Consider the following 20,352-nt stretch of genomic DNA (forward strand, 5'->3'; position numbering starts at 1 on the left):
TTTCCTGCTTAACCATAAATTACAAATATTGACCTTTGGAAGAATCCTGCTTATAAAACAGAACTACTAACATAATGTTCTCCTCCGTATCATAACTTATTACTAAATAGTTGATCTGAATGTTGGATTCCCCATGTTAATACTTTACTTTCACTCCCTTACTTCTGCTTCTTACATCATTTAAATAAATACAAACCTGTTTTAATCCAAAATGTTATTTTATTGTTTAGAACTGCTCTACTTAGCCTTAAACGTGTGATGTCATTAAGTATAAAGTATTGAGCTGCTCCATAGACAATTTATATGGAAACTTTAAGAGACCCTTCCTCAGGGTGCTAACATATTTATAAATGTATTGTCTATGGAGCAGTTCCTGGCATTATACTTAGTGACAGCACCATTTTGAGTTTTAGATCTTTTGGATTTCTGAGAGAGTTGTTCATGTTAAGTCATACTCTTGGATTTTTTTATCCAATAGACATCATGTATTGAAATGTAAAAAGACCCACCAGGGTAGATTAGAAATGGTCACTAGGGAAGGAGGACAGTTCAACTTTTATTCATCCAGATAAAAGTGTGGGAAAGCACAGTTACTGGTGTTACACGTCAGAAAACAACATGGATGTCAGTTTTTTTTATAGTGGGGAATAAAAGGCATGCAGCTGGTCATCTTTTTCACTATCGTAGCTTTAACCTCTTAAATTAAGTTTGGAATATCCCACACTATCTGGATGAAACAGGATTTTTACAGCTAAAAAACTTGAGGCTGGTTTCGTTTCCGTAGACATTCTCACATGGTTTTCATTCGGTGAGTCAGACTGAGATTAGACAACAGGAAACTACACAGGAAAAAACACGTACATACAGATGTTATCATGGCAGAGAGAGTTTAGTTATTATTCATCGACAAACAAAGTAACATTATTTTCTGTTAATCTGTCAAAAATAAGCCTTGGTCCCTAGTTAGAGTGTTTAGTACTACTAACTTTATGTACGTGTTTTTGTTGTTGTTTGTTTGGCCAACAAAAAAACATTTGTTCTTACAGGCGTCATTCACCATCTATTTTTGCTGAATTCTGTGTTCATATTTGTTATTGCCATTATGTTCATTATTTGAACAACGCTATACAAACACTGTATATTATACTAGTTATTCCTTTAAGACCCACCCATCCACAAAGAATGAAAGGGAGTGAAAGAAGGGAGGGTTTATCATGAATCTGTCGAGCTCCAGACCGTCGACTGGATCCCAGTAACTGTAAGACTTCCTCGATAATTGTTTTTAGAACGCTCTCGCTTTTAATGCGTTTCTTCCTGCCTCACTCAGTGCCAAACAGCTCCAGTAGAGAGGCTGCGTGATTCTCCTTTATTTTGTTTGAAGGTAAGTGGTAGAAAAACCTTTTTATTTTTACAAATGCAAAGTTACATAATGATCAGCTGCTGTTGCTACTATGTTAGAGTATGTTGTTTATGAATGTGTATGTTGACCTGATTTAGCTGATGTTATTAACCCACTTGTTTACAATAGATACAAAAAAATATAAACAGTGAATTGTCAGAAGTAGACATAAAAACCTCTATCTAGCCACATCGTCAAAGCAAAACAGGGCGAGGCACTAGTGAAATGGAAAATGGGCCAAGTTACTGTAAATTATTTATTATTATAGATTCAGCATGAGTCACAGGAAGTTAAACAGGGATTTACTGGCAGTCCGGAAGTATGAGCGAGAATGACCAGCATATGGAGACCACAATATTTCATAGCATCAAGTACAGCACTTTACCAGTTTGCTTCACTTAAAAGGGTCTTAAAATGTCCATCTGGAAGCTTTTTGTTTATATAGCTGTCCGTCAGTGGCGTCGCCTGGCCTGGGCATCCGGGGCTTTAGCCCCGAATGTTTTTTCTGTAGCCCCGGACAATTCTCCCTCAATAATATAATACATTAACCGTGCTTTACGTGAACCTCATCATGACACAAGAGAGGGCGGCATCACTGTAATTTCCCGTGTTCAGTGAATGCAACAGAGGCATGACACCAGACCAATCAGAGAGTTGCATGGAAATAAACGTGTGTCATTCAAGCTCGGCTCTGTGTGTGTGTGGCAATAGCGCATGTGAGAGAGAGAGAGAGAGGGGGAGAGAGGGAGAGAGGGGGAGAGAGGGAGAGAGGGGGAGGGAGTGACCGGTGTCAGCATGGACCGTGTTGTTAGCATCTGGTTAGCTAGCTGCACTAACGGACATAAGGAGCTGTTTGTTCCACAACAAGCTGGAGGAGAGTCCTCTCCTCTCAGACTGAGAGACTCAGGTGAGCTAAAGGACTCTCTGAGTGTTTAGATAGTTAACTTTAGTCTAAGTTATCTCAGTGGGTCTCAAACGGTTTGGTCACAAATTATTCAAAAGATTATTTCCGCGGCACACCTTCATATGATCATTATAGTTATTAAAAAAAAAGAGAATAAAGGAAAAACAGTTATGAAATACTATATGGCAGTAAAACAAGAATAGAGTTTAAAAGGGGAGTGATTAGTAAAATATCCATAAAGAAAAAGTACATCTGTTTACAGTTCTGCTTCATATGGGTGTTGAGAGAGGTATCCATAGATCTCTTCATTTTGCTCACAAAGTGCACCAGATTGATGCATTTAACTTCAATATTTAAAAAAAAAAATCTTCCCGGGGGAGCATCCCTCCGGACCCCCCACGAGGAGGTGAGCCCCCCACTCATAAAAAATACCACTTTACCCCTGCCTATATGCCGTGAGCTGATTATCGAGCCTTCATTGTAACAGTCGCGGGTGTGCGTGCGTGTGGGGAGTGTTGCAGTAAAAAATGCCACTGTAGTGCCGCCGCCACTGTGGGCTAAGCCCCGAATGTTTTCAGGTCCAGGCGACGCCCCTGCTGTCCGTTATGTCACTTTCTATCGCAGAATGAGTTAACACAATGGTGGTAGAGTCGATGACCCATATATCTAAACTCTATCTTTCCTAAAAAATGTGTCAACTAAACAGGATAGCGGTAATTTGGGGAATTTTTTGACACCGGATCAGTTCCACATTTTGCAGAGAGTAACAGTCTGGAGTAGCCACAGGGATCTGATGAGTTTCAGACTAAAGGCTGCAAACCTCTTTTCAGGGTTTAAACCAACTGGTTTCCGGGTCCGTCTGCGCCGCGTTGCGGTTTTGGTCCGGCCTCCTCCGGCGTCATACCCTACCAGGCGCGTTTCAGAAGCATTTCAGAAGCGGAGCGTCTTGCCTGCCGGCTCGCAGTTTTTGTTGATTTGGGCATATTTCCTGGACAGGCTACTTTGTACAGACAAAGTTAATAATAACTGTAATATTCCAGTTATAAACGACATGAATCAAAGATGTGTTGCTGTATTTTAGTGGTAAAAAAATGCATTCATCATCATAATTATTCTATATATATATAATTTACACAGTGCCTGTAAACCGGAGGAGAACGCTGGCATTTCTCCTCCTACTTGAAAGACTACGGAGGGATAGGGTCTGCAAAATTAGTTTGTGTGTGTGTATATATCTATATATATATGCTATATATGCTCTGAAAGTTCCACTTCCTGCCTGCCCGACCTTACGTTACGGCTGCGCCGCGACAAAAATAGGATTCGATCCTAATTTTAGAGGAGCCCTGCGCCGAGCCGCTTCTGGGACGCTTCTGAGCCGTAACGCGCCGCGTGTGGTGGAATAGCACCCATTGACTAGAGTGGCCGCGATCGCCGTGAGCACCGCGGCGCAGCCGTAACGCGCCCGTAACGCGCCGCAGACGGACCCGGTGGAATCTAGGCTGTTCTCATGCTCATGGCTTGAACAGCATGAAATCACATCCTGGCTGCTCAGAGTCATGGAAAAAGGCCAATTATTGCCTAACTTCTTATTACAACTGTTTGGTTTTTCGGCCCCAATAATCTGAAACCTTAAAGGGGACCTATCATGCAAAATGCACTTTTGTACGTCTTTTATACATGAATATGTGTCCCCGGTGTTCCAGGGAACTCACCAAGTGTCAGAAAACACAACCCTTTCTATTTTCCTCCATACCCAAATCTCTAAAAAAGGGGCTGCAACGGATCTGATAAAAACTGATCCAGATTTGAACACTGTCCTGACGTCAGGACAGTGGCGCTACGACTATTGGGCCAACTCCACCAATCAGGAGGAGACAGCCACGGCCATTGCCGTTCGAAAGCGCTGGAGACGCTATAGTACATATGCCAGGCCAGTAGATGGTGCTGTTCTCACATAATCAGCCCTTGCAAAAACAGAGCTAGAAATGGTCAAATTGAGCAAAATGAGGCATGGCTAAAATATATGATCTGTTTGGTATTTTGAAAAAAAAAAGTATAAATATGCCTTATATAGGTATGGTCCTACACTATATTATTCAAATATAGCATGATAGGTCCACTTTAAGAATTAAAGAACATTTTTTAGTATTAGCAAATCAACCAGGACTAAAATCTTAAGGAAGGTCTTTTTGAGAACCTGGACAAGTATATCGCAACATTATCAAAAACGACTTTAATGGCCTGCTTCTCTCACTACAAGCACATGTTTCGTCTGGTATATTGCCTCTTTTTACTGTTTTATTTTGCCTGTCAAAGACCAGTAACAAGCCTGCTGCTACATGTCTCCAAAGTCACGCTCAGTTTTTTCCCTAGTGAGGAAAGTGCATTTGTTCAAGTAGTGTATTTTCCTAGCACTTGTTATGTACTTGAGTTTTTGCATTTTTTCAGTCACTTTGACGCCCTTCAACAAAAACTTCAGAGGCATACCACATTAAGTGAATGGTTATTTTACAGATTAAATACACAACATACCTAATAACACACGATGCACAGTAATATATAAAACTAATAATAATAATGAATAAAATAAACAATACGATTATATCTTTACCAAATACAACAGTCAAAGTACTGCTTACTCATACTACTTAATACTTGGAGTATATGATAACATATATCATGTGTATGTAATAATGTCTTTACAATGTTACTTTAACTTCAAGCCATTACCGATGTTTTTATGATAATGTATAAATGACAATGTGAAGATAGTCATTGTGGGTGTTCACGGTTGTGTGATTTTGTAAAGAGGATGTGTAACCTGTGGTCAGTGCTATTCTTCTGCAAAGCTAAGTTAGTATGCGGAAGTGAAGCTGTGTTATAATTTAATTCCTCCTGCTGAAAGTGTATCAGTTTAATCAATACATCTGAGTTGAGCTTAATAAACCCAAGTGCTACTGTTTTGCTAGCTTCCTCTTTGCTTACATCTACATAACAATCCCCTTTTTCCTCTGGCTGTAATCCTAACCAAACCTAAAAAAAACGAAGGAAATTAAATTTTGGCTTCTCAAAGGGGTTACGTGATGCAATAAAGGTTAACTGCTTCTGGAGTAAGCTAGTGATTGGGAGCAAAGTGCTACTGGAGGAGGTATTCGGTGGAAGTTGTTGAGGAATTTGATTAGAGGTATACTTAACCTCGCGATCAGTCAAGTGAAGGGGAGGGCGTGAAAAACGGTTATGAAGCCTCAGTATCAACTGGTTCCATATCTTCAATAGTCAGATTACTCAAATCAGCTTAAAGGGCCTTGAAATTAAGTCTGGGCTTCTTGATAAGGTTTGGTAGTTGAAAAATATGGAGTATGTTCTCGTTGGAGAAGCAGAGGCAGAATTACAGTTTAGGATTCCTTAATCTGTATTTCTGTATCTGTATTGACACTGTCCTTTTTAAAGATTGTAACCTTTTTGTTAACATTATATGTAAACTATGCGTGACATAAGTTGGAGGATGTGCTTCAAGACCTATGAAACAGACATTCAGTAAACTATTTAATTTCCCTTTTCCTTTAACCTGTTATAATATTTATAAAAATAAAAATAATAAAATGACAATTTCTAGATACAGTACAACAGTAATCTTAGTGGTACAATGTTAAACCATGCATATCGAAGCATACCCTTCACCAGCTTTTCATCACACATGTAGCTACCACTATGTAATGAAAAGTGTTCACATACTGTTTGTGCTGTACTGTGTTTCGTGGCAGCAATACAATGCATTTTACGTTTATAACTACCTTTAAGACTTAGAGCCTTTTGATTAACCAACAAAAATACCCTTTTCTCATCCGCAGTACATTTTTTGAAGATGGAAAAAGAATACCCACCACAGCAACAAGCTCCACCTTACCCTGGGCCGCCTATGAACTATGGCGGTGCAATGCCACAGCCAGGGCCGTACGCTCAGCCGGGCTACTACCCCGCAGCACCCCCACCCATGTACCAGGGAGGTTTGTGTCTGCCCTACTGCTTTCAAAGATGATAATCTTTTTAATGTCCTCCTAACCTTGCCCAGGATTATGAGACCAACAACACAATTTAAAGGGGCCCTATTATGGGTTTGGGGGGTTTCCCTTTCCCTCTAGTGCAGCTATAGGTTTTTGTGGTGGTGGTCTGCAAAGGCTAAAATACCAAACTTCCCTTTCTCTCCCCCACACCCCTCCCCCCCCCTGCCTGGAAAACGTCTCAATTTGACTCGTTAGTTCTCTTCCGAAATAAGCAATCAATCAATCAATCAATCAATCAATCAATCAATCAAAGGTTTATTTATATAGCCCAATTTCACAAATGAACATTTGTCTCGGGGGGGCTTTACAGAACATAGTGACATCACCATGTAACACTCTGGCTTCTATTGGCTAGCGCTCCTTCACATTATACGTGACAGGCTTAGGGGCGGGACATCTCTAAGCTATTGACCAATCACAACAGAGCCGGCCAGCTAACCAATCAGAGCAGACTCTGGTTTCAGACAGAGGGTGAAAAGAGGTTCTGCAGAGAAAAATAAAGCACTTTTTCAACATTAAAACATGTAATCATGTCACAGAACAGGCAACATCTGCTCTTGCTCTGACACAAGCACACTGTCAAACATTCCTCATACACTTTCAGATTGAAGGCTTGCAGTGCTGCCTCTGTGCTGTAAACACTGTATACTATAAATAAACGGTGCATTATTAAAGATCAACAGTCAGTTGAAGTTGCACTACACATGTGTGAAAGACCTTTCTTTAGGGAATACCCTTTTGTTATGATGACATGCAAGTATGACTACAATGTAGCATAAAAGAGCCCCTTTAACATCTTTCCTTTGTCAGAAAATGTGTGTATACTAATGTCTTGCTTTGTAAAGCCTTAACAGAACATTTTATATACTTAAACACCAAAAAAGCAAAACGTGATGTATACAATAATAGATCAAAATCCCCAAAATATTAATAAATTAGATTACCACTATTGCACTTGTATGCGCTTTATGCTATGAATATAATAATACAGTACTTTGGTAAAGGTGATTTAAAGAAATATCTGCTCTGATCTGACTTTCCTGATTTGATAAATGTTGTTTCATCTGCCAGATGTTGCCTATGCTCCAGCCACTGCTGTTCCTGCCACAACAGGTGAGACCAAGCACAATCTGTCCTATGTGAAACACAATACACATACAGATAGTGAACATGTTTCTGTTCCAGCTTGTGGAGTTAGAACTGCCCCTGCACAGAGCCTCAGAGTCAGTGGGTGAAGTCCTCAGTTTCCTACCAAAGTTATCCGAAGAATAGTTCATTTGTTTCGGATGTGCATAACAAAAAGCTATTGTCCACTGTCTCTTTTTGTGGCTTGCAGTCACATTTTGAGTATTTCTTATTGCAACAGATGTTAGCTATTCCAGTTAAAGAACTTCTTTAGTTTAGCTCCAAATATAAATACATATAACAACATAATAAGGTGACAGTGGGCTTGTTTAATGAAGGATGGGTCAGATTAACACACATTTAGATATTTTTCATGTTACTGTCTCTTAGTTTCATTCTACACCATGAGTAAAATATGAGCTTTCCATTACTCTAAATATCTATAATGTATTACTATAAATACCCTCAATGGTTGGGTGGCTCACTGACAGCAACTCCTTACCAAAATACAGATGGTGTTCTATTAGCAGACTCTGCTGGTCATGTTGATTCAGTGCATTCAGTAAATTGTATTCTCGAATCTTTGAATGAATGCCCAAAAATGGAAATTCTACAGAAACAAAAGATACATCCGCCTAGCTGGCTGGAACACGGATTACGAAATGATGTGTTAAAAAAATGAAATAGGTAACTCTTAAAAAATATTCAGTTTATTGCTTCTGGTTTTCAATGATCAAATATTGCTGTGAGAAATGGGGCATTGTACTCATTTTAAGCAATTTGTGCATATGTCATCCTCAGTAACTCACGTGATTGTAGGACATGTACTACATGACGTCCCAGGACAAACTGTCTGTCCCCACTGCCAGCAGTCAGTGATCACCAGGACAGAGCGCACAGCAGGCCTAATGACCTGGGCTATCTGTGCTGGCCTCGGCCTCTTTGGGTAAAAACAACAATATTTTCTTGTAGTGTCTGTTTTATGGGGGGAAAATGTTTCTGAAACACACCAGAAGATCCTCCTTTAAAGGTCACCTATTATGCAAAATCCACTTTTTCGTGTCTTTTATATATAAACATGTGTCCCCTCTGTGTAAAGAGATTCTGAAATGTTCAGGAAAAAAGATTAGCTCACTTTTTGTCCTGATCCATTTATATAAAAACCTGTCTGAAAATGAGCTGATCAGATTTTGGCCACTTTACGATGTCATAACGATTTTTGGTTTGTGTAACCATTAGCCAATCACCAACCAAGGTAATCCCCCCCCACACCTTATCACCTGAATCTCCTCCTAGAGCACCACTGTGGTGACCAAATATCTCTCAGAGGGGTGTTGGGAGTGGCTCCTTATTTTCATCTAAGTAACAGACAGAGAATCAGCACTTTTGAAACAGGGCTGAAACAGAGGGGATTATGGGATGCTACAATGATCTGTTTGGTATTTCGAGCCAAACACTTCAGAGACATGTTTTGTATATATCTGAGACCTATAATATATTGATGAAAAACAGTATAATAGGGGACCTTTAAGAACTGTTGTTAATTGTAGAGTTACTGTCCAATTGACGTTGTTTCCTCCTCCAGGTGTTTTCTTTGCTGTTGTATACCATTCTGCGTTGATTCCTGTCAAGATGTGGAGCACCGTTGTCCTTCCTGCCAAAGAGTCATCTACGTTTACAAGCGAATGTGAAACCAACTGTGATTAAGGAAGAAGACCTACATTCTTATCTGCATCTTTACTTGCTCTTTGATTATTTTTACACTGATCAAAATTATACCGTAAAATACATTTATCCTATTGCTGACATTGTCATAGTCATTTTGCTACTTTTCACATTTCAATGCTAATGACATAAGCCTCACACTGCAGGGAGTCATATTAAGCAGTGAGTGGTGAACTTGTAATTCAATAAAAAACTGTTGCATGATGCCATTATTATATTATTTCATAATACAAACACAAACAATTAAGTTGATGAAAGATATACAAAATAACTGTGTCTTCTGTAGTTATGAGTCTCTGTAAAACCAAGACAACAAGATTAACCACTGATAAGAGAAAACAGATGTTGTAATTTTTATTAGCAGTTTTAATATTTTATTCACCAATAGTTCTTACACATGTGGTCGACACGGATATACTCACAAAAGAAACAGTAAAGATAACAAAACATAAAAGGGTACACATTTGTGAGTGTAGAGAGGGTAGAATCTGTTTGGATAATTGTCCTGCAGTCTTTACAGGATGGTTTGTTGAAATACATGTAATTCTTATTCTATTGTTGTTCTATTTTGGCATTGCCTCCGAGAAATCATGTTTTGTTAAATTCTTCAAGGTAATTTTTTTGGAAGGCTGTTGTTCCTTTGACATGTGTTTTGCTAAGAGGCTCCTAGCCATTGTGGTTTTCTGATCTATCCAACTAATCACTCCAAATATGAATAGCCGAGTATTGATTTCTAATCTGCTGTTCCTAGACCTGCTCTTATTAGAGAAGCACTGAGCGGTAAAACACCACAGCAACATGGAGGTCTCTCAGCTGGTGCATCTTTCTCCAGGGGGGGCTGTACCAAAATGTAAGCATAGTATACACAAAGTAAAAACATATGTCATATTACAACGCAGGGCTAGCTCAAAGGCACCACTGAACTTGACACAGTCTATTGTTTTAGAAAGGATGTGCCTGTTTTTGTCAACCTCCGTATGATGCTTACTGATCCCTATCCTGTAGCCTTCATTGAGTTGGACAGTTGTGTTTACTTTCCTTAACATGCTAGTCGCATAGTAATTTCCATGTGGACTCTAGTTTGTTCATGCTTTTTCGTTTTTATTTTAATATGTGCTTTCAGTCGCAGACACCTGTCTGGATCCATGCTGGGTCTGATCCTGACGTTTGAAAAATGAGGCAGGGGAAGCAAAATACTAATAATATTTGCCGGCCGTACTGCTTTTTACACTGATCCACATTATAATGTAAAATACACTTATCATGCTGAAATTGTCCTGGTTATTTTTGCTTTTTCACATTTGAATGCTAATGACATATGCCTCACACTTTGGGGATTCATAATATGCAGTGAGTGGTGAATTAGTTGAATAAAAAGCTGTTATATGAAAATATTTTATATTATATTTGTATACACAAACAATCCTTTTGATGAAAGAAATACAAATAACTGTCTCTGTATATCGTGAATCGCTGTAAAACCAAGACTACCATATTTAGTAATGGTAAACATTTTTAAAAGTACAGTTGCTTTTCTGTTTACTGCTTTAAGAAAGAAAAACAATCTAAACAAAGTATTGAAGTTAAATGCATCAATCTGGTGCACTTTGAGAGCAAAATGAAGAGATATATGGATACCTCTCAACATCCATATGAAACAGAACTGTAAATGTGGAGGAAACTTCTGTGTAGTAATGCATGGAGTCACCGACTCAGGAAGGAGACACGGTGAGAGTTGGAGCTTTGATGTCAAACACTGATGGGTTTATTCAGAGTATTCGGCCGGAGGATTCACATCACAAATCAAAGAGTCAGAGGTTCTGACCACACGGTAGAGTTGCCACGTCAATTCTGAAGAACCTCTCTCTATGCTAGACCTTTTAACTGGTTCACAGAGAATCAACATCTCTGAAGGAGTAGACTAAACACTGAATCATCTGCGTCCGACGCTCATGGCCTCAAGGATTTCACATCCTAGAGCCCACAAACACCGATAAAGAAGTGCCTCAGTGTTCTCACAACAATTACCCTTCGTGCCAGTCAAGTTGACCGGTCTCACACTGGTGACAACAACACATATGGCACCAAGGCCTTTCCTTAAAGGAGATAACACATGTCAGAGTAAAAGGTTAGATATCTAGAAGAATTATTCCTTAACAGTTCCTCTCTTTTTATCATTTTTGATAACCTTAAAACATTAGTCTAATAATTCTGGTCAATACTTAAATCAATAGGCGTCTTCAGATTCGAGTGTGGTCTCACCTTACATTCAATTACATCACAAAGTAGAGTAAGATTGAAACATTCAATCACAATGATTGATACAGGCAATCATAATAGGAACAATTATCTCTCATCAGTGTTTGGAGCATCTTTTGTCAATAAGTACAATAATGAACACACATAAAACACAGATACATAATAGCAAAATATTTGTTTTAAACTAATATCTTTTATCATTTAAACCCATTAGTTAATGTCATTTATCAAACTATAAAATCAAAACCAGCAGCAGCTTAAAGATTAGCTTTAAGGCAATCACTAGTCAAAAGCATTTTAAATTTAGGATCATAAGAGATCCAGCTAAGGCATACAATTCACAGTGGTGATTTGATCAATCTGTAATCTGCAAAGTTGCAGTGTCCTCAATTTTAGGATTACTTTACGTTTACTTCATTACGCTTTAGCCAAGAGTAAGGCACTTAGTCTTAGAAAAATCAATACATTCATTTTAGTCAAGTACATTGTTCAAAATCTGAAAAGGAAAAGTTAGGCAAATATTCAAAGACTTTTGTAAAAACCTGGAAAGGAAAGATTAAACATTCTTAAAACTTGAATTAATACATTTGTAAATGCTACAACTGATCTGTACCAAATTAAGTCTATCACTTATTCTTATTAGCCATACTTACCTGATCATCTACTTATGGTACTTGGAAAGGGTTCTTCTGTGTTTATCTAATGGTGAATATAGAATATCAATTTAAAAACTGAAATTAATCCAGTACTTGAAACATCATTTTATGTCTGTCTGTGCATGGGTAATACATGAAAGAGTTGTGTTGTTAAGCCTGAGTGCTGGATGATTAAGGATATTAACATTATCTGTTATAATATTAGAAATACCTTATTATTCAATACCTTATAATCTGAGAATATTTATTTATTAATTTTGTTTAGTGTGAAAATGTAATCTGATCTGACTAAATATATTTATCACCACTATTTAACACATGTCTGGTCATTGGAAATATAAAAAAAACAATCATTAATTGTACATCTTTAAACATCTGGACATTCAATTCAAAGTTCATCTTTGTACAAGAGCTGGAAGAACATGTCCGTCAGGCTTCCTGACTCGTTCTCCTCCTCCCTTTATGACACTGAGTGTCTGGTGTGTAAAGGCATCCTGATACTGTAGATTAGCACTGAGGTGCTGATTGGCTCAAACTCTTCTTCATCAGAGTGCCATATTTCAACCCCCCAATTGCTCTGCTTTTGTGTGGCTCATTCAGTGAGCACTGTAGTTGACCCACCCAGTGAGACGGAGGCTCATCTGCCTGTATTCCTTCTGCTATCTGCTTGAGTACAACTGCGTATTCCAGGTGTCCCCTCCCGTGATGGGAGAGGTTAGGAAGACATCAAACTCCTCCAAGAAACATGGAACCTTGTATTATAGAAGCCTCTGAAACCCTCGCTCGTCCTGCAGGGTTGTCTGCTAGAGCCCACCGAGCAGAAAGATGAAGAGAAGAACCCCCTCTTATCAGAAAGGTGAAGAGAAGCATCCCATCTCGAACGACCTCGTGCTTCCTTGCACGTGGCTGGGGGTGCTCTCTGCACCCGGAGAGTGTGACCCTCTCTCTCTGACCCTTGGCCTTGAGAGCTGTCCTAGTTATTGGGTTAACACCTGATAGGGATGTTTTTCTGAGTGAAGACAACTCAAAGTAATGGATTAGCACATTATCATTTAATTACAAAAATAGGATAGGCCCCTCAGAATTATTTGGGAGCCTTCCTGACACATGCACATTATCATTTTGAAGGTTTGTGTTAGTCATTTAACATGCAAGAATCATATACTCATCAGTCCATAGCAGAGACATGTTATTGTAAGTTAAAGGTGAGCTTGTCCCTGTGGATATAACCCCTTCCCAATGATTCTAAATGTATATTAATTCACCATTTACCTTTTGATAAAATATTAGTTTATCAGAAATATTTAGTCTCTTCCATAAAACATAGGTTTGAGAAATAAATTACCCAATATAAAATCAATTACTCAATATAATTGACTCTTCCCTCCCTTTTCTTACATATGGTACATATGAAATAATAACTTAGGAGTCTATTTAAGCATGGTATAGTTTATAATCTATTAATCGAGAAGACTCAGTATCACCTGTGTGCAGCTTACAAAAAACCATTGTGATAAACATATATTATGCAGGAAATTGATACATTTGTTGAAAAACAAAGCTTATCTGATTTGGGAGGAAAAGTTTCATCCCTTTAACATCTGAGTTATTACTGAAGGCATAGCATGAATGATATTGGGTGTCTGAGGGTGTCATTACTGAGAAATGTCAAACAAAATCAAAACCTTACATTTGAAAACAGGTTTGCATTCCTCCACTGAAGGTGACGTTATCATTGGAAACAATAAAAGCTAATTGTTTTGATGTAGAATCTATATATTGAATCGTTAGAGCAGAACAGAATGGTTGTATTGTAGCCTGAGTTTTGTGCAGCCTTTAGTTTTACCAGGTGGAAACATTGTCTATATAATGTGAATACATGTAGAACTAGACATTAAGAGACCCCTGACATTAGGCCTATTTGAAACAATAGTAGGGGCTTTTACCAGCTCGCCAACTTACAGGCATCCTCTGCATAGCAGTATGAATAGCCTTAAAAACAACCCACTCTGTGGTAACGAGAGTCATGTATCTGAACCAAATGCCCTAAGTGAAGCCGTTAGTCTCATCTGACTGACCCAAGGGTTGGTGCTGGTGTGACAGGGAGGCTTCCAAGTGTTCATAGCAGATGTCATGCTTTCAGTTCATGGCTCAGTGGGGGGGAGCAGACCCATGTGAGACAGTATCAACAGCTGTAATGTTCAGTTTGAGGAGTGTCATTCTCTCTGGGAGCAGGAAATGGTGTCCATTCAGACCAGACCATTAATGTCATGTAGAGCAGCCATAGCATCTCTGTGACTGCACTCAGCCGGACTGCAGCAGGGCAGAACTTGGTGACTTTTAGTGAAGCCGTCCAAGGCCATAGACAAAATGGAACCACGTACTAACAAAAGGGACACAAGGTCATCAATGTCTCTCTTTACCTTTGGCCTAATTGTAAAACAAATTAGTGGAAGAAATGTGGAACACTAATCCATCATCATGTGACATTTAGAGTAATTTAAATAATTACTTATGGGTTGAAGTCAAATTAACATTAACATTAGAACTAAAGTCAGTCAAAATTGGACGTGCACGGATCAGAATCTAATCAATACACCATTTCCCCAGCTCTGTAATGAAAAGGATATCAAGATTAGGTACATTACAGGAGTGTTAAAACATCCAAACATGCATCTTATTCTAGTAGAGATTAGAGGACAGGTCTAATGTTGTGAACAAAATGATCAAGTCAAGTTATTTTATTTATTTTATCTTATGTACCACATTTAATTTAATAATTAATCTTAAATTACTAATAACTTTAAAGAAGGCAACAATTTACAATGTGGATAAGGTGACTACTTATCCAAAGTGTGTGGGTGTGTGTGGGTGAGTGTGGGTGTGTGAACAGCTTGTCTGCCCAAGGTTAAAACATTTGGGACAGCAGTGAGAATGTTATGAGAAACAATTTGTTGCTTAGACTGAACTCGAAAGAAGCTAGACTGGAACATTTGAAATAAATCAAAACACTTGCACCTTAATTAAATACATTTGACATTTAGCTTGAGCTGGGTTCAATACTTTCTTTATGGTATTTAAATTGGGCTCAAGAAGAACCTTTACATGGATTTGGCTTGCAACACAAAGTGATACCGATCTCTGTCTGTTATGATTTGAAAGTCTCATGATTTAAAGTGTAGGCCTGTGAAGGAGAGGCCCTTGGAAAACAACCTCTACTTCTTTGTTAACTGTATTACTTATTGTAAAGAGATTGCAACATTATACTTTTTAAATAATTGCTCAATTCATTTAACACATTTATTATGCACACTGTAATGAAAACGTCAACAAATATATTGATCCTGGCTTAACCAGCGACCTTTACTCTTTTGTTCATAAGCTCGGTTTCAGAAAACTTGTCAGTAGTTTAACAACTATTAGAATTGTATTAATGTCTATGGAGACCAATTGGTTGATACGAGAAATCATTTGAAGCAGTTTAATAAAGACTGTTAAACTATATTTAAAACTGTAATTAAACTTCAACTTATATTAATTATCTGAATCCAGTGGCCAGTTGGAACAGACAATCAACAAAGTTTCCATTTTGCAGCAACAGCGCAAAAGGTTTCAACAATAATTTGTATTATGTCTGAGTCAAGTTCTGTCTTATCAGCTTTGTTTCGGAATGTGTTCAATACATTACGTTTTTTTTTTCATTATTACCATACAATACATAGATTTAAGAATAAGTGAAACAAATAATACAACATTGACCTAAAACAGCAGACAGATTTTGCCACCCTGACCTCCTCAGGCAGGTTTTTACGACCAGCAGTGATGCCTCTGAGGGTCTCAGGGTGCAGGACGGGGCATAGGGTTTATAAAAGGTCACAAACATATCTTAACATAACAGCAATACAATTTAAAATGTATTCTTAAAATAATATAATCTTATTTTCTTCTTACACCTACAGCGCACACCCTGAACAGTGTGCTTCTTGTTTACATTTCCTCTGCACACTCAGATGCAGGACATAAAAACACTCTTTTGCTATTTATTTTCATTTTGCAGCACATTTATTCTACAAGAATTTTGCAAAACACTATATATTATTTATTTTTCTCAAGTCATTTACTTTTGGTGAGTTAACTAAAGCTTAGTTTATTTTACCCTGGCTATGGACTGATTCATTATTAGTTGTTACAAAACATGCACAAGACGGCGGTTAGTACAAGAAAAACCACACTGCAATTAGACGAACAAACATGAACTCATAATAAACACCAGTGCGTCAGCAACAGATCATCCAGCTCAATTTAGTCCGAATTCAAGAGGTTTCAGAGGGGGTAGGGAATTATCTCTCAGTGGTGTACCTTGACTCGCACTCCCACCCTTGTATACAAGTCTTAGATCGGTGCCTGGCAGCTGTCCAAGAGCAATAACTAGCTTATCCTCTTGCGACCCCACTACTACTGCTCTAGTGGTGCTATGCCCCCCCGATCTGGAGCACATAGACTTTTTTTCCCGCTACCCTTTCTATCCAAAAACTGCAGTTAACTGTAGTCCTACTCGACCAGCCTATACACAGGCTATCGTGTTCATCCCAACGATGAAACACAGTTTTGTTCTACACTTGCATGCCACTGCCCACCCGTGATCAATTAGCCTATGATTTTATGTATGCACCCCGGACCGGCACCAGCTCCTCCAGCAATGTAGGGAGCTGTGTCGCATCAGGTAATGCACGCACCTCGCACCTGCCAGCTCGTCGTAAACGGCCACAAGCCACGAGAGTGCTTTTAAACCGTCTCTTTTTTTAAATAGAGGCGGCGGTGGTGTGAGTTAAAGCTATAGACAAAAGCTGTGATTTTCTCCCTCTTAGTTCACTTCACCAGCCCATGCAGATACGGGGAGGTATTTTGCATCCCTGCGACTGCCTGTGCGGAACACATGCCCCGAGCAGCAAAACGGCTGCCTGTACGGCACACATGTCCCGAGCAGCACACACAGAGGACACACACACCCGGAGCCGCAGCTGGAGCCGTGTTTTTTTTAGAGGCGATAGGGGTAATATCTCTGGCTGCTTATGTTAACTGCTAGTATTGGCCGCTGAAACACACAGAGGAAATCAGCCAGGTCAGCGTCCCTGGATGATCCCCTGGGGTTAATAGCCCCAAATGTTCATTAACCAAAATGAAACACAGCCACTCAGCTTCACAGATAATTTTAGGATACCGTCAAACACAGATTCTGGTAAGGCAATGTCCAAATGTAGATTTGAAATCACACTTACCAGTCTCTGAAGATCTGTTGGTATCCTGCCGACAACGCCAATTTGTGGAGGAAACTTCTGTGTAGTAATGCATGGAGTCACCGACTCAGGAAGGAGACACGGTGAGAGTTGGAGCTTTGATGTCAAACACTGATGGGTTTATTCAGAGTATTCGGCCGGAGGATTCACATCACAAATCAAAGAGTCAGAGGTTCTGACCACACGGTAGAGTTGCCACGTCAATTCTGAAGAGCCTCTCTCTATGCTAGACCTTTTAACAGGTTCACAGAGAGAAATCAACATCTCTGAAGGAGTAGACTAAACACTGAATCATCTGCGTCCGACGCTCATGGCCTCAAGGATTTCACATCCTAGAGCCCACAAACACCGATAAAGAAGTGCCTCAGTGTTCTCACAACAATTACCCTTCGTGCCAGTCAAGTTGACCGGTCTCACACTGGTGACAACAACACATATGGCACCAAGGCCTTTCCTTAAAGGAGATAACACATGTCAGAGTAAAAGGTTAGATATCTAGAAGAATGATTCCTTAACAGTAAACAGATTTACTTTTTCTTTATGGATATAAAAGAAAGTAAAGCCTGACTCCTGGTTAAATGACTCCTCGTCCCTGAGTACACTCACCACCTTTCAGCAGGAAAGGAGAGAGGGAGAGAAGGCTCTGTGGGAGCTAGTGCTACAGAACTTGGAGCAGGAGGCTCGACCAGAGAAGGCTCCCCGTCAGACAACATTTCTAACACAGGCACAGCATTTCTGTATTAGCAGTCGGCTCCTTGTCCGGCGACAACCGGCGGCATCTCATGACGCATGACGCATCTACTGAAGGTGCATCTACGCTGGGCATATTTGTAGTCATGCGTCATGCCGGCGGCTGAGTACCGGCATCTTACTTACTCAGTAAGAAGTGCCGGTACCACATGGGTAAAAATCAGAAGTGCCGGTACTGCGTACCGGTGAGTACCGGCCCAATTCAAGCACTGATCCTAATTCGTTTAGCCTTTAGGCCTATAGGGTCAGTGTATGTTTTGGTCAAATTGAAATACAAGGCGTTTTTCTTTATCATGGTCAAAAAGGGATTTACTAAACTTAAAAAAACTACCGTTTTTTTTCATATTCTGCGACCAGAAGTTACCTTACAAAATAAGAGCGCAGGACCCTGGATTCTATTTCAAGTGCCGTAGATTTTTACTTACATTTTACGTTTTTTTTATTTTACACTTTATTTTACAGTTTACCTTAAAATCACAAAGAAATATCTTAAAGTCTTATAATAGTAATACACTTTTATATTACGAGTTACATATTTAATTACAGATAATATTTTACGTACATCTGCATGTATTGTCTGAAAGTGCAAAAATACTGTAAATATTATATAGTACATTTACTGTAAAAAAAAAATGAAATAAATGTTATTTGTTGTTATTGTCAAAATACTTAAAATAATGTTTTGATTTGTTAATTTATATTTAATATCTGTAATTTTACAGGATTTTGCAAGTTATTTAAAAAAACATGATAATTACTATAAAAATGTAGTTATTTCCTGTAAAATTAGGATCTTTTTTTACAGTGTACCGCACGTTAAGTCAGTAAAGTTAAACTGTCACTTATCTGTTAAAATCTTAGAACACGCCAGGTGAGCTCAAACTTCACCTGTCGGGTTCCTGAGTGATAATTGCACAGTTACTGCGCCTTTACGCGATAGCAGGATTCTCTCTTTTCTTCCAGTTTTACAGTAGTCCCTGTGAAGCTGTACGCTGCTCTTTTTTTTATCAGTTAAAGGTCCAGAGCACATCAGAGAACTCAACTTGCCTGTCTGTTGTGTGATTAATCGGATGTGGATGTTTTCATATGGATGATGGGAGCATACTTGGTGCTCATGTTTCTGTTTGTTACATGTAATTCACCCGTTTTGACATTTGCTGTTAACATAATGCTAGTTTATTGCTGAAGATTGGTGGTTAATCATTATTAGTGATTTGTGATTTCAACTCAGATGTGAATGTTTTCATAAGGATGGCAGCTTTCTTTTCAATTTTGCTATGCACTTTGATGTAATAAAATTACAGACCCGTTGGAAATGTTGATGTGATGTCATAATTGCACTTAATGATAATTTTAATGTGGATTTGGCACACTGATTTGCAATTTTTTTTAAAATGTCACTTCATATCAAAAAGGTTGCTGACACCTGGTCTAAAGTCAAATAAAGTATCTATCCATCTATCTAATGCAGATGATTTCTACCTCACCCCTCACTCTTATGATCATCTGACCATTTAGTAAAGTAAAAAAATAAGATAGTAGAGTTGCTTTTCTGTTTACTGCTTTAAGAAAGGAAAACTATCTTAACAAAGGTCCAACCACGTTGTGGATGTTTTATCTAAGCAATCGGCAACGGTGATTGAAGTTAAAGACGATAATGTTGTAAAACCGTATGAGAGAGAATATTTACGACAAGTCAGTCGGGGGCATGTGTCTGAAGACTGAGAGAGTCTTACAGTTTTACTTTCGCTCTAAGTAAATATTAACTTTAAATGTGGCACAATTTGGACAATCAATTCGTTAATGGTTAGATGGTATCAAGTGACTCTTGACCAAGTTCCATAAAATGTAGCACACTTTAAAATAACTGATAGCAGAACACCTGACAGTCAAGGGAAAGGTTTACAAACAACTGATTAACCCTGTTCGTAAAGCTTACTTCTGCAATTGCTAAGCAGACAATCTGAACAAAACACTAACTAATTTGTGCCACATCTTCTTATGCTATCATTTTTTAGCTGTTAGCAGCTATTGAATATGCAGGATTTTGCACTGTGTTTTGCAAATCAAACTTATCTGACAAGATATTAACTTTTTATATCTGTTAAATCAGATCTTTATTCTGCAGCTGGTGGGAACATTTCACATTTACTTTTAAGGTCTCTGAAGT

The 20,352-nt window shown here is 38.7% G+C and overlaps 1 protein-coding gene and 1 long non-coding RNA gene across 3 annotated transcripts; both read left to right on the plus strand.

The window, feature by feature from the left end:
* Positions 1–1,189: 1,189 nt before the first annotated feature.
* On the plus strand, positions 1,190–9,426 carry LOC117492955 (cell death-inducing p53-target protein 1 homolog). 2 transcript variants are annotated; one of them, XM_034143397.1, is made up of 5 exons: positions 1,190–1,381; positions 6,158–6,313; positions 7,442–7,483; positions 8,297–8,441; positions 9,081–9,426. In XM_034143397.1, the coding sequence occupies exons 2-5, from the start codon at positions 6,172–6,174 to the stop codon at positions 9,184–9,186; spliced, it is 435 nt and encodes a 144-aa protein (XP_033999288.1). In that variant the 5' UTR covers positions 1,190–1,381; positions 6,158–6,171; the 3' UTR covers positions 9,187–9,426. The 2 variants fall into 2 exon arrangements, with proteins under 2 accessions (XP_033999288.1, XP_033999289.1); XM_034143398.1 differs by having other exon boundaries at positions 1,211–1,377; positions 6,156–6,313.
* Positions 9,427–9,929: 503 nt separating this feature from the next.
* Positions 9,930–10,612, plus strand: LOC117493030. Its single transcript, XR_004556920.1, has 2 exons — positions 9,930–10,070; positions 10,344–10,612. It is a non-coding gene; the product is annotated as an uncharacterized LOC117493030 (long non-coding RNA).
* The last annotated feature ends 9,740 nt before the right edge of the window (positions 10,613–20,352 follow it).

Source organism: Trematomus bernacchii, unplaced genomic scaffold (assembly GCF_902827165.1).
Source record: "Trematomus bernacchii unplaced genomic scaffold, fTreBer1.1, whole genome shotgun sequence".
NCBI lineage: Eukaryota > Metazoa > Chordata > Actinopteri > Perciformes > Nototheniidae > Trematomus > Trematomus bernacchii.